The sequence below is a fragment of the Amblyomma maculatum genome, chromosome 8 (genome assembly GCF_055883805.1).
Source record: "Amblyomma maculatum isolate TAMU_Amacu chromosome 8, ASM5588380v1, whole genome shotgun sequence".
Taxonomy (NCBI): Eukaryota; Metazoa; Arthropoda; class Arachnida; order Ixodida; family Ixodidae; genus Amblyomma; species Amblyomma maculatum.
In genome coordinates, this window is record NC_139351.1 from 28,691,272 (window position 1) to 28,710,734 (window position 19,463).

General features: G+C 46.9%; 1 protein-coding gene across 1 annotated transcript in view; it reads left to right on the forward strand.

Annotated features, from left to right (window-relative positions):
- LOC146180816 (latrophilin Cirl-like) overlaps positions 1-19,463 on the forward strand; it is a 301,055-nt gene that overhangs the window by 275,687 nt on the left and 5,905 nt on the right. The window contains exons 15-22 of the mRNA XM_084576153.1: positions 76-187; positions 431-531; positions 2,179-2,421; positions 3,095-3,296; positions 3,615-3,718; positions 4,395-4,563; positions 4,705-4,884; positions 17,536-17,617. Coding sequence (XP_084432279.1) covers positions 76-187; positions 431-531; positions 2,179-2,421; positions 3,095-3,296; positions 3,615-3,718; positions 4,395-4,563; positions 4,705-4,884; positions 17,536-17,617 — 1,193 coding nt within the window. The remainder of the gene's footprint in view (positions 1-75; positions 188-430; positions 532-2,178; positions 2,422-3,094; positions 3,297-3,614; positions 3,719-4,394; positions 4,564-4,704; positions 4,885-17,535; positions 17,618-19,463) is intronic.

The window sequence follows — 19,463 nt, forward strand, 5'->3', positions numbered from 1 at the left end:
CCTTGCTCCCTTTCGTATTGACCCGTGCCTCTCTGATTACTGGATGCGCTGACTGTACCTCTCTGTTTGGTGCAGGGACTGGCTCACCGAAGGCTGCTGGCTCAAGGAGACCAACGACACGCACAGCGTCTGCGCCTGCAACCACCTAACCAACTTCGCGCTGGCCATGGACCGCAGGGCGCCGGAGGTGAGCGCACGCACTCTACCATAGCCGGTGCTTCGTCGCTGATAGTTAGAATATGTGAAGCTGGGGTTGTCGGGTGGGGGTGGGCTAAGCTGTATGTTTGATTTGAACCGTTATTGCCGGAGAAACGGCGTAGCCTTTTGTAATGGACAATGGCTGACAGTTGCCTTCAAGCGAGGTGGGGTAAACTGGCAATTTGTCTCAACTGATGTTTCCCATTGCTTCCTGTTTTTAATGTTCCTGCAGCTGACATCGACGGAGCAAAAGCTACAACTGTTCGTCTACGCATCCTTCGCAACCTGCATGATCCTCCTCATCGCCGCTGGCCTCACTCTTCAGACCTTCAGGTACAGTTCCTGTTCTCAATAGACACTCGCGGATACCTTCACTTGTTTTTTTTTTTTTTGTTTTGTTTTTCATTAAGCACAATGCGCACGTGAACATTATGAACGTGAACTGGGCGAGAATCCACCTCAGCAGTCTTTTTTCCTACATCGTTGGCTTCGCGTCTTAACGTCAAGAAGACGCGCCGACTCGTCCTGCGTTCTGCAATTTTACGCGTGTACATAAACCTACATGTACACATGGCAACCTTTCCGATCTGCCCGGAAGAGTTCCGATTTTTGACCGAACTTTATCACTGCCCTTAATCTCGCGATAAGTGGCCGCTGCCCGCGTTAGAACGATTTTTGCGAAACCGCCACGAAAGAATTTTCATCCGCATCGTAATCGCCAGTATCACCATCAGAGCCGCACTATCGGCATCACCGGCTAAGCAGCCGATCAAGGCCATCTTGAGCCTTACTGTGGCTGGCCGTGTAAGAGTGCCGTGACGTCCGAAGATTCGCTTTCGATCTCCACTAAAGGGTAGCCTGTCATTCCAAATGTCACGCCATTTGATCCGCCTGTGTAGCGCTCGGCCGCATTCCTTACAAGTTATCGAGCTGCGCTATGCCCGTCGGCGGCGGGATCGCTCATCTTTCGGAACCATCGCGGCCAACAACGGTCACGGTCCTAATTTCGTATACAACCCAGTCGAAAAAAACTACAGAACTTTGTCAAAAATACGACAAAATATCCTGTAGTTCTGTCGTAACCATCAAATATTTCTGTAGTTCTGTAGTACTTTTCTGCAGTTCTGTAGTTTTTCTGTAGTATATTTCTGTTGTATCTAGTTCTGTAGCACTTTTTTGTTGTAACTACAGAAATTTCTGATGCTACTACAGAATGTTCTGTTGTTACAACAGGTTTCCCGTCAAAAACCGCACAGAAATTCTGTCGTCACATTAGAAAATTTTCTATAGTTTTTTTCCGACTGCGAGGGGCCAGTAATATGGCTTCGCATTGAAAAACCCAAATGGTGCGCCGGCGTCACTCAGATAAAACTGCGGCGACGCCGCGCCGATCAGTTTGCGTCTGGTGCGGAGCCTTCGCGACAAGAAGAGTGGAAATCGGGGCTAGTTGGTACATTATAGAGAGAAGAACCGGTCAAAAAAGACAACAGGAGAGACATTTGCAGCCCAGTCGCTTTGGAGTACGTCTCTCATTTTGTCATTTTTGACTCGTGGCGACTCCTATAGACACGTCTGCATGCAGACGTGTCTATAGGAGTCGCATTTCGTGCTTCCTGGTGCCCTTGTGTGTGCGCTTTAGGATGCTTAGATGAGGACTCATTGGACGCTGCCTCAAAGTGCCGTGCGCCCCTCCCCCCTTGTTTATATTGGAATAAAAAATTTCAGATATTTGACTTCTCCAGGTTGGCAAGGGCAAAGCCATTCAGAACGCACGGAAAAGTTCCCCATGTTCGCTTCTCACTAATTCTTGGGGAGTAATCGCGTAATAAATATGGGTTGTGTGTTCGCTTTCATATTCGAGCTGCCTCTACATGTCTGGCTGTGACGTAGAGGAGTCTGAGCGGTTCTATCACGCTGTGTGGCAGAAAAGGGAGAACGATACAGGGAGAGCGGGAGTGAGCCTCCCTTCCTTATCGGCAGGTCCCTGAAGGGCGAGCGAGTCACCATCCACAAGAACCTGTGCCTGTGCTTGCTGCTGACCGAGGCGCTGCTGGCCAGCGGCCTGGGCGGCCACCCACAGCGCGTTGTGTGCGGGGTACTGGCGGGATTCCTGCACTACTTCTGGCTGGCCGCCTACTTCTGGACACTGCTCGAGGGCTTCCAGCTCTACACCGTGCTCCTGGACGTGCTGGGCACCGACCCGCCTTCCTCCAGGCTCCGATGGTCAGTACAGCCGCGCATCGCCAGGGGGCGCAGTTTTAAGTGCGGTTACATGAGGATTCTAGGGACTGATAAGGGAAAATAGTGGTATATACGCGGCGTAAAAGTGTAATTGAAAACTTGCACAAGTCGGAAGTCAAAATAATGTAGTCTATCAGGTAATAAAAAATTCTGACTACTCTTATTCAGAGCGAATGGCATTACATTCCATCCAGCATCCACTGGCTGTTGATCAATCAATGCAGAGTTTAAATACGGCACATCTGGAGATGAAGTGACCGTTCAGCAGCCTGGCAAAATGGTATGTTGGCCTTGCAAGGCAAAGAGCACTGGCTTGCTCACTAATTTCTAGCGCTAGCTTTGTCCTTCTTATATTTCCGTTGTGGGATTATAAATTACCGACGCGACAGCAAGTAGAATATAAGTTCGCGCACCCACGCATATTTTTCCAGCCTATATTGCTCTTCGCATTGTTTGCGTTCTGCTCTTCTGCTTCTTAGTTATTGTTGACGCCTTCAATCCGCATACGTAGTAGTTGTGTTTCGGTCCCGTAGGCAGAAGCTGGGCCTCGAAACAATCTTTGTGGCACTCTCGAAGTGAGAGCAGCGCTGTGATTAGGGACTGGATTTTGTGGAAGGCGTCACCTGACCATGTGCCTTACCACCCTGACTCGCAGGTACTACCTGCTGGCGTACGGCGCGCCTGCGGTGATCGTCTGCGTATCGGCTGGCATCAGCCCGTCCAGCTATGGGGCTCTTCCGCCACTAGCTCCTGCGGCGTCTTCCGCGGCGGCTCTGCTGTCGCGCAAGGCGTGCTGGATCGACATGGAGGGACACCAGCTGTGGACCTTCGTCGGCCCCGCCGCTTTTTGCGCTCTGGTGCGTTGGCCGTACTTGTTCGCGTGTTGCTTAGGTGTCCTAATGTGGCTTCACAAAAGAACGTAGAACATTCAAGCCTGTTATTCAGTACAGGTCTTCAAAAGGCAGATACAATGCCCGACAGCACGCTGATACAAGCATCTCCACTTTTTGTCAGTCGCAGTGTGCTTTCGCGATGGAATAGAGATTTTGTTCATCTTGGTGCGCGCCCGCTAGGCTGCTAAGCTTTTGTTCCTGTACAAACGCGACGACCAGCAGTGCGACGTCTGTATGAGCGAGTAAATATCCACGGAAACGTTCACTTCTTCCTTCGCACAGCTGTGCCTGGTTTTCCTGGCGATGGTGTTCTGCAAGGCCCACCGGCACGTCGAGCTTCACGCAACCCTGAAAAGCAAGGAGCAGGAGAGGATAGCCAACACGAGGTGCGTGGACGTCTTCCGTGCTTCTGGCAGTTTTGTGGCCAGCGCTTTTGGTGCGAGTCACGCGACTTTGCATTCGGCTTGAGTTCATTAAAACATGGTTAATTCGGCCCCCGCTATTTGAAGAATTTGGGTAATTGAGCTGTTTTTGACATTATTTTCCGCGTCCCTCTGACGTGATTGCAATGGTAGACGGTGCCGTAGTACTCTATTCGGGACGTTCTGCATGCAATGGCGGCCCCGGTGTGCGACTGTGCGACTGATAGTTTACAAAAGACGTCTAATGGCCTGTTCATACTTGCGACTCGCGGAGTCTGCGCGACGGATATGGTCGAAAAGCGACTGTCGCAGGCCGTTCGAGCACTGCTCGATTTTCCAGCTTTGCGAATGCTCGGCGCGAACCGGTAACCAATCAGCGGCCCAGTTGAAGTGAACGTAAGTCAACATTACTCCATGCGATGAGCAGTCAAGAGGGACAATTAGTCTCGTTCCGAATGAGACCCATTCGGGAAAGCGATCCGCGAGCCGTATTAGCAAACGTGAACGTCGGTCGAGCTGAGAGGCTCCTCCTTGGTCGCATGCGAGAGCCAGAAAGCGCCACGGCCGTTTGAGAAAAACTTAGGGAAGGCTTGATTTCCTATGGCGCTGAGCTGGAACACTCGTGGGTCTTTCTGCGCAGGTCCCTGAGCGCGCACTCGTTGCTTGTGCTGGTGTCCCTGTGTTTGGCCAGCTCGTTCGCCCAGCTGCACGTGTCGCGCGGCTCATTGGTGCACACGAGCCTCTTCTCCGTCCTCAACATCCTGCTGGGGCTCGTCGTGCTCGTCTTCTGCTGCCTCAGGAACGACAAGGTACGTTATTATTGCTCATATCCTCCTCGTAGTGCGAGTTAGGGATAGCCGCCGACTGCTCGTTTATCCTCACCACTCTGTTATTATAGCTCTGGCGCCCGTTTTCCCTCACTCTCCTTTTCCTCGGCGACGTGTTCGCAGGTGAAACGTGCCCTGGGCCGGCGGGTGCCGTGGTGCCGGCTGCCGGGCTCCCGGCTGGGCGGGGCCAGCCCAGCCGGGGCAGGCGGCGGGCCCGGCCCGGGCGGCCAGGACCCGGCTGCGGCAGGGGGGCCCCACCCGGGCCTCTTCATGCACGCCAACGGCATGCTGGTGCCATATAGTGTGCGTAACCACTCCCCCACTCCTACTTCTTTGTCGCCAGGTATTACGCTTGTTCCTTGGTTACACTTCTTCTCTTCCTCTGTTGCTCGTTACGCTTTGTTTTCCTCCGCCCTTCTTCTGCCTCTCCCGCTCCTCTGCACAGCACGAGTTAAGGAGGTGAACGCTGCTCCGATGCAAGAAATGATCTGACAATCTTTTACTTGGCTAGCATGCCCTCGTTAATAAGTTTCTCAAGAATCATCAATTTCAGCAGCGCGTAGCAGGACGCTACAGCACCTTCGATGTGTCAGTGAATCTTCGATTGGATGGACATGAAGCGCGCTGCGCGAGCTGACTGGTCGCACTGCGGTCGCCCAGTGGTTTTGGCGTTCGTCTGCTGAGCTTAAGTTCGCAGGATCGAATCCCGACCGCAGCGGCTGCATATGGTTGGAGGCGAAACACAAAAACGCTCGTGCGTTGTGCGAAGTCAGTGCAAGTTAGTTGCCCCATGTGCTCTAAATTAATCCAGGATCCTCCACTGTGGCGTACTTAATGAATGTCCTTGCAATGTTACATTCTTCATTCCATCTGCCATTAGGAAGAGATGATGCAGTGGTGGCATCATAACATTGGTGTTAAGAATTGACCATGCAAGGGAAACTGAGCGTTAGCTTTCTGTTTATTTTATCAATCTAACATAAACATCTCAGGATTTATTCCAAACTTTAAAAGGGATGGAGCTATTATCTAGCTCCGTAGCAATAACTCACAGGATTTTACTTATCCAACCTGACGGAATTGTAGGTCTCGACTTTATAGGTGAAGCAGCTAGCAGTTTTCTCTCGATTGCTTAGCTCGTGCTGCTGATTTCCTCCCTTTCCATTCACAAAATATTTCTATTTCTGAAGCTATTGCTTCCAGACATTTTTCTATATGCTTCATACAGGTCAGCACACTAGCTAGTACTTCATGCAGACACTCATTTGCAGAAGACTGATCTCATTAATTGAGGGCAGCTAAAATGAGTTCACCTGCTATGCTGCATTCTAGACTAAAGCAATTGTGTTACAGCATTACTATTAAAGAAGCTTTCTTCTTCACAGCTTCTCTGCGTGCCGGTTTACTAGACAGAGTCGGTAATTCGAACCTCGATAATTCAAATTTTCGGATAATTGGAACTACTCTACTTGGTGCGGCCAAGCTTCATAGAGATATGTGCCCGTTACTTCGAACGCGACTCGGTTCCGCTACGGATAATCCGAACTACGCGCCGCCGCGTCTGAGTGGTGTGGCACCCCTGCTCACATCAAGGGGGAACCGAAGATAAGACAAGGCAAAAACCATGGAAGGGTGGATAAAGCATAACTGGTATCGAGACCGGCGCGCCGGAAGGTGGTGGTGGCTAGGGGTTGCGGCCGTATCGGCAGGTTCTTGCGGTCTGCTTCCGCTTGACCTCCGAGATTTGCAACTAAATACTCGTTAATTCTACCCCTGTTAATTATGAAATACGGATGAGTATTTTTGTCAGCGTTGTCTCAGCTGACGTCCAAGAAAGGCTGCGACGGGTCTGGCGAGATTACCTCGCGTCAGTGTACGATTACTTGCCACTGTAACCGGTCGTCAAAACAGTATTGCTCAAACCAGAACTACATGCATGTGGCAGAGTTGACAGCACACGTACCTTTGACGTGCGCGCAAAGGCAAGTGTGATGAAACACAAACCGCCTCATCTCCAATAATAATCCTACTACTTGGTTACGGTTTCACTTTTGTGAGTTTCGCGCCGTGCGCGCCCGCCCGCGGGAACGGCGATTACTACCAGCGCAGCAGCATGGCCTCCGAGATCACCCCACGCGCGTGGGTGTTATCTCGGAGGCCATAGCGTCAGCCAGCTAACCAATCACAGCGGCGCGGCGTATCTGACGCCGGTAGTTGTTTTTACGCGCTTCCATCGTGGTTCTTCTGCTGCTCCCAAAATGGGCGCTCGTCAAGTGCCATTTAGCGCGTCGTGCGGTGAAGCCCCACAAACGAAGCATACAGGCTGCTTGTGAAAGTGCATGGCCGCTACCGCGCCGCACCGTGAAGGGTGCCAGGGAGGCGCTTACCATTTTAGAGCTGTTCTGATTTGACGCTACCGACAATATGCATGTAAAAAAAGCATTGATCAATGTGAGCGCAATGCGAAATATATAGTTAGTGGCGCGCACTTCTCGTCTAAGAAGCTGGCGTCGATTGCCCAATTTTCCGCCAAAATGCCGCATTTAATCGCGTAGGGAACAGAATTTTCTTTTTTCAAGAAAAAATGACCTCCGTTTATGGTCAGTTTTAGCACGACGAGGATAAACTTCCATTTCTTTTTTGCGAGAGTCGTCCATTCTTCCACCTATCGACTATCAACGAAAGCACGCGGCTAGGGCGACCGTCACGCAGTTTCTAGCATGATTAGCTTCAAAAGGCGTTTGCTTCTGTCTCGAATTCCAACGATTTTGTGGCAGTGGGCGGCGACCGCCCCAGTTGCTGAAAACGAATCTGAAAACAACGCAGTTGCTGCAAAACGTACTGAAAGGAAGGCTTGCGCAGCCGGACGAACTGAGCAAGCATTGAGCAAGCCACCGCCGGCACTCTTGTCAAAGCTGCTGGCATTCTGCCAAGTTAGAACTCCCCACCATTGCGAGATGTATTGTCAAGAAACAAACACACCGTGGTGTTATCGCTAGCAGCATCTTGGCGTGCTGCCATGAAACGAGCTGTGGACTTCTACGGTGACGGCGCGAAATGATGGGACGCGCTAACAACGCTTGTTATTATTGTTATTATTTTTTAAAATGCTCAGCGGCAAAAGTCGGGGCTGGGTTCATTAGGCGAGCAAATACCGTAAATTTGCCGTAATGAAAATGCTTCTTGCCCGTTTTAATGCGTAAACATTAAACGGCTAGGTTTAAGTGAGGAGGATAGGAAAAAGCGAGTGGTCGTAGTCGATATAGGATAAAAAAAAATGTCGCCAGGTAAAAATTTCGGTGCACGCGAAGTCGGTAGTGAATTAGAGCCAATTAAGTCAATCGGACATCGAAATAGCCAACTGAAGTAATGGCGACATCCAGTGTGATCCCGTGATACATCACTTCCGGCCACGTGACGTATGAGGACGTCGAAATAGTGACGTAGTTATGTAGACGAGGGGATATGACGTCATTGTGTTCCGAAAGCACTGCAGAATCTGCAGTGGAGAAATGCGAAAGCCTGAGCGTTGCTGCTGCATAGGGCACATCGCGCTCCCCATGCTTGGTTTTTGGAACTGCTAGCAGTTCCAAAAAAAGCTATTGAGCTGGAAGTTGCAGAGTGTTGAAATTACTTTTCCTGAAACACATTTCCATTGAGCGCAAACATGCTTTTGAAGATGATTTTACAATAGTTTCTGAAACTCCTAGGTTCATGCTGTTATTTTCGCTGAAATGGTACTTAATTCAGTGACTAAGAGGTGAGCACAGTATTCTGTCAGTTAATGGGTTCACTATGGTCATATATATGAGCACATTTTCCGGAAAAGCTTTCAGGTGGCCATTTTGGATATCTAGATACTTGTCAGAGTTGTTTGCTGTTTTATGTTAAATTGCTAGTTCTGCAGAGAGCTGTGAGTTGGAAAGCAAAGCACATTTTTAGCTGAATGCACAGCACACCATCTGTGTTCTGTTCAAATTAAAGCTCTCATTGGGATAAACTGGAGTTTATCTCTTGAACACAGATAGACAATCACACCTGTCCTTTCTTATCTCTTTCTTTTTCTTCATTCTGTCTTTAATTGCTTTTTGTGTGAATTCTGTGTTTTGTGGCTATTTGTTTCTGTTCAGTTGCTGCTTTGTCGAGTGCTTAAGTGATGTTGCTTGACGTGCTTGTTTGGGTTGTGTTGCAAAACAACTATTAGTGCCTAATAGATAGAACTGTGTTCTTTATTAGATGCTGTTGTGTGATATTGAAAAAGCAAATGATATAATAAGCAGAGTGCCGGAATTTACTTTTAAACGTACATAGTCGGCTTGTTGTTCAATGCAATTTATGGTGCTCAGGTAGAGAACAGAGCAGATATTTTGTAACTGCGTAAAAAGTCTGCAGTAATCGTCAGCGATCTATGCTCATGGGATGGGAAGAGTTGTGGTGCCCAGGTATTCAGTTGACATGGAAGATTTCTATCACGTAGCTTTTTGGAGGCATTTAGTTTTAATGTCATTTGTTTGTTTATTAGTTTTTGCTAGTGAAGGTTTATTGTTCCCATCAACTTCTTGCCTTAATTTATGAATTTCTTATGTAATGGAAGATTATGCAGCAAAGCTGCACGCCGATCGTGCCAGTGATTCCAGCAGTAAACTGGGTCTATAAAGAGATGCTATTTGAAAAGAAGTATCATCTTAAATAATCATATCGACTAAGATGAAAGCCTTAAACTGGGACAGAAATAATTAAGGGAAATAGTATTTTTGGCAGTAGGGTTACATCCAAATGCATTTCATTGCTTCTGCCATCATAAAGTCACCACTACCTTCAGCTTAGAAGTGCATTGATGAGAAAGATATGGTTGTTGTCAGCACCATTAGTACACTACTTTAAGAAAGTAGTCTTTTGGATGACATGCTTTGCATCGCACTTCGAAATAAGAACTGCAATACTTCTTGTCCCATTAGAGGAGCCGTAGGAAAGCTCGCATCATTGCGCACTGGAGTTTTCCATCGGCCCATAACCGGTAAAAAAAATAAAAATAATAGTAATAAACTTATATATTGTCTTTAACGTGTTTGAGCACTCCCTGCTTTATTTTCTTTTCTTTTTTTGCGTGATCAATGTATTTTACTGCTTACCGTCTGGTTGGCAAAACTAGGGGAAGAAAATTAGTATCAGTTTTGCTGCTCTCAGAGCAGTCGCCTCGCCTCGTTTTCTATGGTATCTATACTGTCTTCATTTATTGAGGCTCCCGTTGAAATTGGCGATATGTGATGTACCTGTTATTGTTGAGCTCAGCGAATGTGATATTTATTGGCGATGGGTCTGCTGTTGGTATTGCACCGCCGCCTGAAGGCGAGAAAAAAAAAAAAAAAAGTCGTTAGAAGCAATCGCCCTTCGGGCACTTCCGATGGACGGCTTGTTTCTCTGAGCTTCCCGTTTCCGGTCGGCACCGTCTTCTGATCACTTCCGGCCTTCATCACGACCCCCCTGCACCGGAAGAAATAAAATATAGGGCGAGAGAATCGAAGAGGAAAGAAGAAAGTGGTGGGATGCGCTTGTTGACTGTAACCGCACGACATCAGGTTCGCGTCGGCGCTTGTGCTCAGTACACACATGGCAAAAATACTTTTGAAAAGGAATTAAATTACATTACTAATTACGTTTCTGAAAATCGCAGAAAAGTAATTAAATTACATTACTCATTACTGCTCCCCAAAAGTAATGAAATTACATTACAATTACTTCTACTGAGTAATTCAATTACTTTGAAATTACTTTCTAGTTTCCATAAAGGCAAAAACTAAGTAAAGCTACTAAACAAAACAACAACTTGTTCTCCAGAGTATTCTAGTTGACTATAGTTCTGCTCAATTCTGTCACCTTTTGCCAATCCGTTACGCTGGCTTCGGATTGCAGCACGTCGTTCCTGCTTTCGCGCACTCTACTCTGTTGTTTATTGATGGAGTGATGGCGCATTTTAGTAAAAGTAATTTCGAGAGGAATTAATTACTTTGCTGCGAAATTGCTACTAAATGTAATTCACTACATTACTAAATTACCGAACCGAAAAAGTAATTCGTTACATTACAAATTACCGAAAAAAGTAATTAAATTACAGTAATTTCATTACTGTAATTCAATTACTGCCATGTCTGGCTCAGTATGATAGCGCAAAAAAAAAAAAGTTTTATATCTTGCCTAGGGCCACAGAAGCAAAGGAGCCCAGTGTTTCGATCAGGTACCGGAGGTAGTCTGTGCAAAATGCTACAGTGACATGCGCGCCGCTAGGCAACGAAAATACAAATCAAAGCTCTCTCATGCTCTCCTTCGGGACGCCAGCTTCCCCGTTCCCTGCGCTGGCCCGTCGAGCCGCAGCTATGACGTATTAGTCGCAAATGATGTCCATTGGTCCGTCTCGCTATCTGAGGGTGAATAATGGGTGTATATATCGCTCGCTGCGCGCTTTTCCCTCGCCTCGTCCGTTTTTTTTTTTCGTTTTTTTTTTTTTCTCGTGCACGCGCAGTGCCACACCCTACCTCCCGCCAAACGCGGAGGAGGAAGGGGAATTTGTCTTGCGGAAGCTAGATGACAGCGCAGGAGAGTGAAAAACCTTTGCAAGGGAACGGAAGGAGAGAAGCATTACAGAATCGGGTGATTCTGCGTTATTACGTAACTGCGTTATTAGTTACTCTTTTCAAAAGCATTTTGCGGCCTTGCGTTCAGGGGGCGATGTCTCACAGTCACCGGGGAAGAAAATATTTTCGACCGGAGGGTGGACAGTGGGCCTTTAATCACCTACTTATATATTGCGTAAGCAAATGAAGCTTGTGTTTATAGAGAGAGCAAGCTTCGAGTATTGATAGGTCTCGGGAATGTTCTAGGCTCGTAATAATATCCTTACATAGGCCATTGCGCGTTTATACCACGTGCGTACTAGACCTCAGAAGCGAACTGATAATTCCAAAGATATTTTTTTCAGAATTAGCTCTTTCGTGCCTTACGGCGACCCGCTGTGCAGTCTCTTCCCTCGTATCCGCGCACGTGACGTCAGCAGCGGAGAGCTACGAAGGTGTGGCTTGACCCTGCCGTCGTCGAAATAGTCAGCCAAGACCGTATATGAGTGGCTTTCACTATAGTCGCGATACAGCGGCTTGGGGTCAAACCAGGTGTTCTTGTAAGGGTCCGATTGGCAGCTATCTGCAAAAGCCGCTGGTCGAACTCGGGATTAGTGACGCGTAAAATATATATATCACTAAAACTGTAGCATGAGAGCACTTTTTGATCCCAGAACTTGATATAAGCTATCCAATGATGTATGACTTGGTGCTGTCGCGTAAAGTTCAATTTTAATCACAATTAACTAAGTAACAGTATTAATACCTAAATTATTCAAGTGAAAGTTTATTTGATGTAAGCTACCCAACGATATATGACGATGCTATAGAGTAAAGTTCAAATTTTAATCACGGTTAACTGACGGTGATTAGTTGTCTATTATTTGCTATAGTCTAGCACAGATATACTCGACGTAAACTAGCCAACGATATACCATTTGATGATGTACGGTAAATTAAGTTATTAGTCACAATAAACTAATCAACTAATTAATTACTCCGCGTAATTAGTTAGGTGGGCAGCTAGTCACATGATTATAAACAGCGAGTAAGTCATGTGGTCATGCGCCAGTTCACCATAGCCCACTATACTAAGCGAGACTTCTCACAAGGGAAGCGAAGTTTCAGTTTGACTTTGGCAGAGCTACGGCTCTAATAACGGGAAAACGGATAAAAAGAGAAGATATGGGGGGGGAGGGAAGTGGTGCCAGACATGAAAGGTGGGCAAATATTGAGACCGACGAAGCGTTCCAGCGCGGCAATTCGCACAGGGAGACGTATTTGTGCGCGTAGCGGTTAGTTGGTTGCTTTGTGGGGTTTAACGCCCCAAATCGACTTAGGCTATGAGAGACGCCTATTATATTTGCAGTGTGGGCCTCATGGACCTGCTATACTTGTGCGGTGTGCTACGACCATACCGCCAGTATCAGCAATTCACTGTTCCGAACAGAGAATTAGTGTAATGCTGACACGCTACAGCTGTCCTTCGCATTGCGACTGGAAAATCACGAAGCACCTTCCAGCGATACCGCAACAGCGAGATTGTGCACAACGCGTCTGCTAAAAGTTATTCACTGTGCTGTGCGAAGGACATCGCGGAGCCGTCGCTTCTGTTGCCCTATATATTCCTTAAACTACTGTTCATACATATCTGTCTCTGAAGTATTCGACGCCCACGAAGATCATTCATATATATATATATATATATATATATATATATATATATATATATATATATATATATCTTTAACGGCTCACTAATTTCCCTAATTCTCTGTTCGCAACAGTGAAGTTAGCATTACTGCTCATTTAGTAGTTTGGAAACGATCTTGTAAAACTGCCTAGCTTGCTCCTTTAGGCGAGCTTATTCCACATAGGATAGCTTTTTATCAGGGAGTATAAGCGGCATTTCGTATGAACGCAGGAAATAAAGGAGCAGCTACGTCTTTGCTGTGCGTTCAGCTTGTATGTAGTCTGGAAACTTATGAGGGGCAGAGAGTTTCTTGTTCCTGTGTGTATCCCTTTTCGAGGTCATTGTTTAATTATTCTTATGGTAGGCAGTAGGAATAAAGGTTTCAAAGCTCGCACAAGTTGCAGCACAGTGCGAGCAGCCTAGCACCAGACTACGGGTACGTTGCCGTGCACGGACTCTAGAACAATTAAACCTTCGCAAGAGTGAGCACACTTCCTTTCAAGTATACCTGTCCGGGCAGCAGACTTCACATTCCACGCGCCGAACAAAGTTACACCGTGGAGAAATAAACAGACCCGCAGCGCCTGTTTATTACATAATGGAGCAGTATTTTTGACTCGGAAAACGTAGCGCAGTTTCACAGCGTTCCAGACCTTCTGTCTGCAGCGCTTTCGCGTTTTAACTTCGTCTGCACCGCACGGAAGAGACGCGGCGCTGTGAGCGTCGGTTGCGCCAATGAACGCCCCTTTGCGAAGGGCCTCTCACCACCGGCCGCGCCCCCCGGGGACCAATCGCCGCCTCGGATTGCAGACGACGCGCCGACCGTTCGGGCCTGGCGGCGGCGGCAAACCACGCGAGGGTCGTCTGTAAAATATGGAGCGTCTGCTCTCCCGCGGAATGGCTTCGGGCGAGAAAATGGCTCTGAGGACGTCCGCTCCTTGCCGGCACCGAGTAAAATAAGGCAGAGAGAGCAAAGAAAGAAAAACAGCGATTGTAAGGAGGCGGGTTCCTTCTCCTGCAGGGCTCTAACTCCGAACTCGAAGCGTATAACTGCGCAGCGAAGGGCCAGGTCTATTGCGTTAGCAAGTTTGCCTCGTGCCATATTTTCCTTTCTGATGTCCTTTCTCTTTCCCCGCGCTATCTTGCGAAATTGCGAACTCACAATACGAGCCCGAGCGACAAGGGAGACATTGCATATGGCTGCGATACGATTTGCAAGATTCACCCCTGGTCGAAAATGTGGGGGAGGAAAATTGTGCGGCCGGGGCAGAGAAAGCGGGAGTGATGTTTGAAATGGGGAGTCGTGTATATTTATTTTTGTATTTAGTTCGTGGAGGGTGAGCGCTTTTACTTTGTTTCGCCAACTAATGCGCGGAGAGAATGACTCCGCTTTATAAATCAATGCTTTATTTGTTACTTCATTTTCTCTCTTCGTTTCCTATATGTATTGTGTTTTTTAACAACGTATCAGGTGATGTGAGCTTCACTTCGGTTTATAACATTGCGCTATATGCTTAACATTTTGGCAGGACCGCTGATGAGTTTCTAAGCAAGAATGGGAAAATTACACTTTACCTTTTTTGTTTTTGTTTATTCGCTTTTGAATGCTTTTACGTTGAAGCATAAACATTCACGTCGTCACATATTGCCTTACGTCTTATTACTCCAAACATATTGCCACGTGGTCCATTGCTGGTAAAGATTCCTTTTCGATGCCCGAGAAGGTCAATAGAACGCAGTCAAGAGAACTTCAATTTGTCAGGTCGCTCGCTCCCCACTGTTTCATTTCTTTTTTTATAATACGTTCTGAGATCTTTTAGTTTTACTTCGGGCTGAGGGCTGGGTTGCCAGCTGAAAAGTTAATGGAAAATGCGACAGGCAAACATTTGAAAAGGTGACATGGTAACATGTGATCAGTTGAAGCTGTTTTTTTTTTTATTTTATTTATTTATTTATTTATTTATTTTTGTTGCGGTACTTTCTCTGAGCCATATTAACAGTCGACAGTGGCGCTGTAGTCTCTGAGAGGGGCAAATTCGCGTCCGTCTTCCGCCGTATCCAGCGTGATTATTCGCTAAGGAGTTTACATACCCTTAAAGTTTATTAAGGGGGGATGTGGGTCTAAAATCGCACATTTTACCTGGTAAACAGAAATAGAAGCTTTGTTTGGCTAAAACGCAGCCCGTAATCTTCTAACGCTGTTTTCGCGAGCAAAGTGCTCGACAAGCTGGACATAGAACATGGAGCCTAGACGAAGAGGCATGCCCGGCAAGCAACCAAGGAAAGCATTTCACGAAAGCAGACAGGGGCGCTGAACAGCTGTAAAGCTGAACAACAAAAGAGTCAACTCGAAGAAGTTGCCACAGAGCAGTGTCATTTCGGAAATGACGGCCAAACGCATGCATCAGGTCACTTTGATTTATTATTCTAGACGCTGAATTTGAAGAGCATATTCTGAAATCAGTCAAGTAATGTTTCTCAGTTCGCACTTTTGTCAAGACCACAACCGTTAGGAAAACTACCATTTTTGAACTCATTCGGCGAAGGCTGCTTTCAAGATGTTTTCTGGACTAAAATGTTTTGGGAACAAGCTAGTTTTCGGACTCCTAATTATTCGCAAAGAAAAACAAAGTGTCATATATGTCACACATAATGACAACTGAAGAAATGAAGTTTGTTTTTAAAGTGCTCAGATTTTTGCAAAATATATAATAAAGAACCCGCTGGTGAATTTATCCTGCAGAACGAACTACCTAATAATTATCTCAAAACAAACAGCTTGTACATCGTCATGATTTCTGAAATGATAGTTTTCCTGAGCTGACACACTTCATTGCTCATTATGACAGCCAAAACGATTTTTTTTCTTCATATTTGCGGTAAGGTGATTAGACTTGGAATATATTCTAATAACAGAGAGATAAGCTATGGTTTAAAATTTTTATCGAAATTGGTGCAGCAGTTCAAAAGTTGACATGTTAGCCCCGCATCCCCGCGCAATCATTTATTGGAATAGTCTTCCTGACGACATTGTTCACACTTCAGATTATGTTATTTTCAAAGAAAACATAAGCAACATTTGGTTCTGAAGTGTGCTGTTACTGAAGTGTGTTCTATAGTGTGCTTTTCAAATTTTGTTCTCTTTTCTTGTCTTTGTCATTGCATAACGTTAACGTTTTGAAGATAGCGATTTTAAAATAACCATCTTCTACTTGCTTCTGTTTCGCACCCAGTTATGTAACCCCCCTTACATAATACTCCAATCGGAGCCCGTGAGGTATTTGAATGAATGAATGAATGAATGAATGAATGAATGAATGAATGAATGAATGAATAAATAAATAAATAAATAAATAAATAAATAAATAAATAAATAAATAAATAAATAAATAAATAAATAAATAAATAAATAAATAAATGTAAGTGAGGAGTGAAAAAAAAGAAAGTTATTGAGCAGCTCGGTGAGAAAGCAACATCGTATTTCAGAAATATGCTTTGGCTGCAGAGATTGCGGCGAAATCTCCGCGAATTCCGTATTGGTGTGGGCGCCAGAGGGCATTTTCTGCCGTGCAGCATGTCTCCGTTTTGGTTGCACGGCGCCGGTGTTGCAACAGCACAATGGGTGAGCTGCCGGAGAGGGCCGATGTTGCGGTCATGTCGGGTTTATATGTCAGCCTTTGAAGGAGATACTTTCGCAAGAGCCGTTGTTGGCAAACCTTTCTTCGAGCTCGAGGATCTGTCGTGTTTTGAAGACAGAAGGAGACGGAACTGGGATTGACGCCGGTTCAAACTAGCGGACGAAGAAGAAGAGCTGAGGGGAGCTTGTACACGGCCGAAACAAAGCAACTCATCAGCGACACCGATCGACTTTCGTGCGCGCCGTCGGTCTTGTGGTCGAGAAATCCTGAAACGCGGAAGAGGAGAAGGGCCGGTCTGAGCTAAATGGAGGACGGCCCTACCGCGTCTCTGCCGAGAGCCGGCCTTTGTCCGAAAATTGGATTACGCTTGCGACATGCGCACCTCGTCCACTGAGACGTGAGTGGCGTGCGCCCTTTTGTAGCCGTGACGAAACCGACTCGGATGCCGTTTCGAAACTGGCACCGACCCGGGGCGCTGCACACCGATGCTTCTGCCTCTTCAACTGTCTAGCGTCGAGCTCTGGCTCCCTGCTAGGCCAACGCTGGTGTTCCTTAGCCGCTCGATAGAGTCCGAGATGGCGCGCTGTTACGGGGATGGATTGAAGGATGCTTGCGCAGTGGACTGCGGAGTGGACATCGTAGCTTGCTGAAACATGAGACTCGCGCATCACATACTGTCAGTTGGCCTTGAGATTGGTCAGTCCACTTGCGGTCACATGGTCTACGTGGACTTGACTTCGTTAGAGCTATCGTGGACAAGGAGGACCAGTTAATTATACCCTTGCAACTATGTTTCGAAGTTCGTAGTAGTACTTATAGGCTAGCCGTGTCCTCATGAAGTCAGCTCATCCTTTTTGAAGCTCGCGTTCTTTTGGGATTTCTTCAGTTTCTGTGTTGGTTGGTGATTTACCGCTAGCGATTTCGTAAGCGTGCAGTGGCTGCACTATATGCGTTTCTAACCTTGTGCGGCTCTTGTTTCTGCTTGTTTTCCTCTTCCCTCGGCCCTGTGCAGTCTACCCCGCAATCCTGGAACTCTCTGAAGGAGCACGAGTCGTCCGAGGTCACACAAGACACAAGGAACCATGCCACACAAGGTAAGTGTTCCAAATACTCCGCTTTGAGAGCCTTCCTTCCTTCCTTCCTTCCTTCCTTGCTTGCTTGCTTCCTTCCTTCCTTCCTTCCTTCCTTCCTTCCTTCCTTCCTTCCTTCCTTCCTTCCTTCCTTCCTTCCTTCCTTCCTTCCTTCCTTCCTTCCTTCCTTCCTTCCTTCCTTCCTTCCTTCCTTCCTTCCTTCCTTCCTTCCTTGCTTCCTTCCTTCCTTCCTTCCTTCCTTCCTTCCTTCCTTCCTTCCTTCCTTCCTTCCTTCCTTCCTTCCTTCCTTCCTTCCTTGCTTCCTTCCTTCCTTCCTTCCTTCCTTCCTTCCTTCCTTCCTTCCTTCCTTCCTTCCTTCCTTCCTTCCTTTTTTTTCAGAAAACGGGGGGGGGGGGGGGAGCTGGGGCACGGAGAGCAGGATTGAAACGATAGCGGTTGAGGTGCTATGTGCGCAGGTCAATTTGACTTCACTATATGTACCGGGCATCTAAGCTAATTTCAGCCCAGGACTGAGAGATCAAATATTATAGGTAAGCAAGGAAACTATGTTGTTTCATGCGTCTGCCAGCCGTCTTGTGCACTACAGGCAATTTTACTGTTTTTCATGTACCGTAAAATAGCGAGCAACCGCCCTCCTCCTTCGCGCCGAAATTGAAGATGACGACGAAATTTTTTCCCGCCAGAACGAAGGTTTCATTTTTTTTTTTAATCTCTAATCGGGCTGATCTGGCTTCGGCGTGTGCGCCGACATTTCGGGGGCTGCCACGCTGTGTGTTCTGGCTACGCCGCTACCCAGATGCAAACTGATCAGCACCTGCCGCTGATGTCTCTCGGCACGCTATTTAAATATGTTAGCGATTATCTTAATTTTTTTTCTTCGCCAATCCGCGCCTATAGGCAACGGCCATCTGCTCCTCTCTGGTCGCGCGCATCGTATATGTCTTGCTCGCGCTCCGTCATACCTTTTGGCATGTGCGTATGCGGGCGAGCTGTCACCGTTGCGTGTCGCTTTTGCCTGTGATGTGTTTGCGAGTTGAAATTGGGTTGCATTTTTGTACTGGATAAGGCTAGAAGTGTTGCCTGGGTGAGGTTCGTGCTAAGGGCAGCTAGGGAGCGGAGTGTGTCATGGTAAAGGGGGAGAGGGCGGCTTTCTTTTTCTTTCTTTTTTTTTTTTTTTGGTACGGTGCTAAAATATAAAATGAACAGGGAAGTTAGGGGAGGGGGCGCGCTTGCTCAGTATTTTATGGTAATCAGTTAAGACGTTAATTTTTCTAAATTACTAAAAATTGACCAAGCAAAAATGGGATTTGCAAAATTTAAGCTGTTACTTGCGATAAAGAAAGCCGCACGTATATCTTATTTTTTCCGAGCTCGAAAGAACGCCCGCCAAATAAAAAAATTCACATGAATAACGCACCTCGCGCGCCATGATTGTGCTGCTCTCAGTCGTGGTTTGAGCGAACGAGCTCGCATGTTCTCGCTGCAACTTGCACGAATACGTGCGGCGGCTGGCTTACGCGGCCGAAGAAACCATCGCAGACGTATTGGCCTGAAATAAACGTTTTTCACTGACTGCCGCTGCAACGGGGCCGTGGAACCACGGCCTTAGTTGATTCCGTTTACTTAAACCATGGTTTAAAGCAGCACAATCGTGGCGCACGATTGCGCAAGTCGCATGACGTGTAGCACATCGCGGGCTCTCTTTCGAGCTCGCAAAAAAAAAGAAGGAAAAAAAAAACACTTGAGTTTTCCTTCATCGCAAGTAATGGAATGGGAGTTTTTGAAGATGCTGTCCAACTTTGTAAGTCGTATTTATTGACTAAAGTGAATAGTTTGTGGTTTGGAAAAA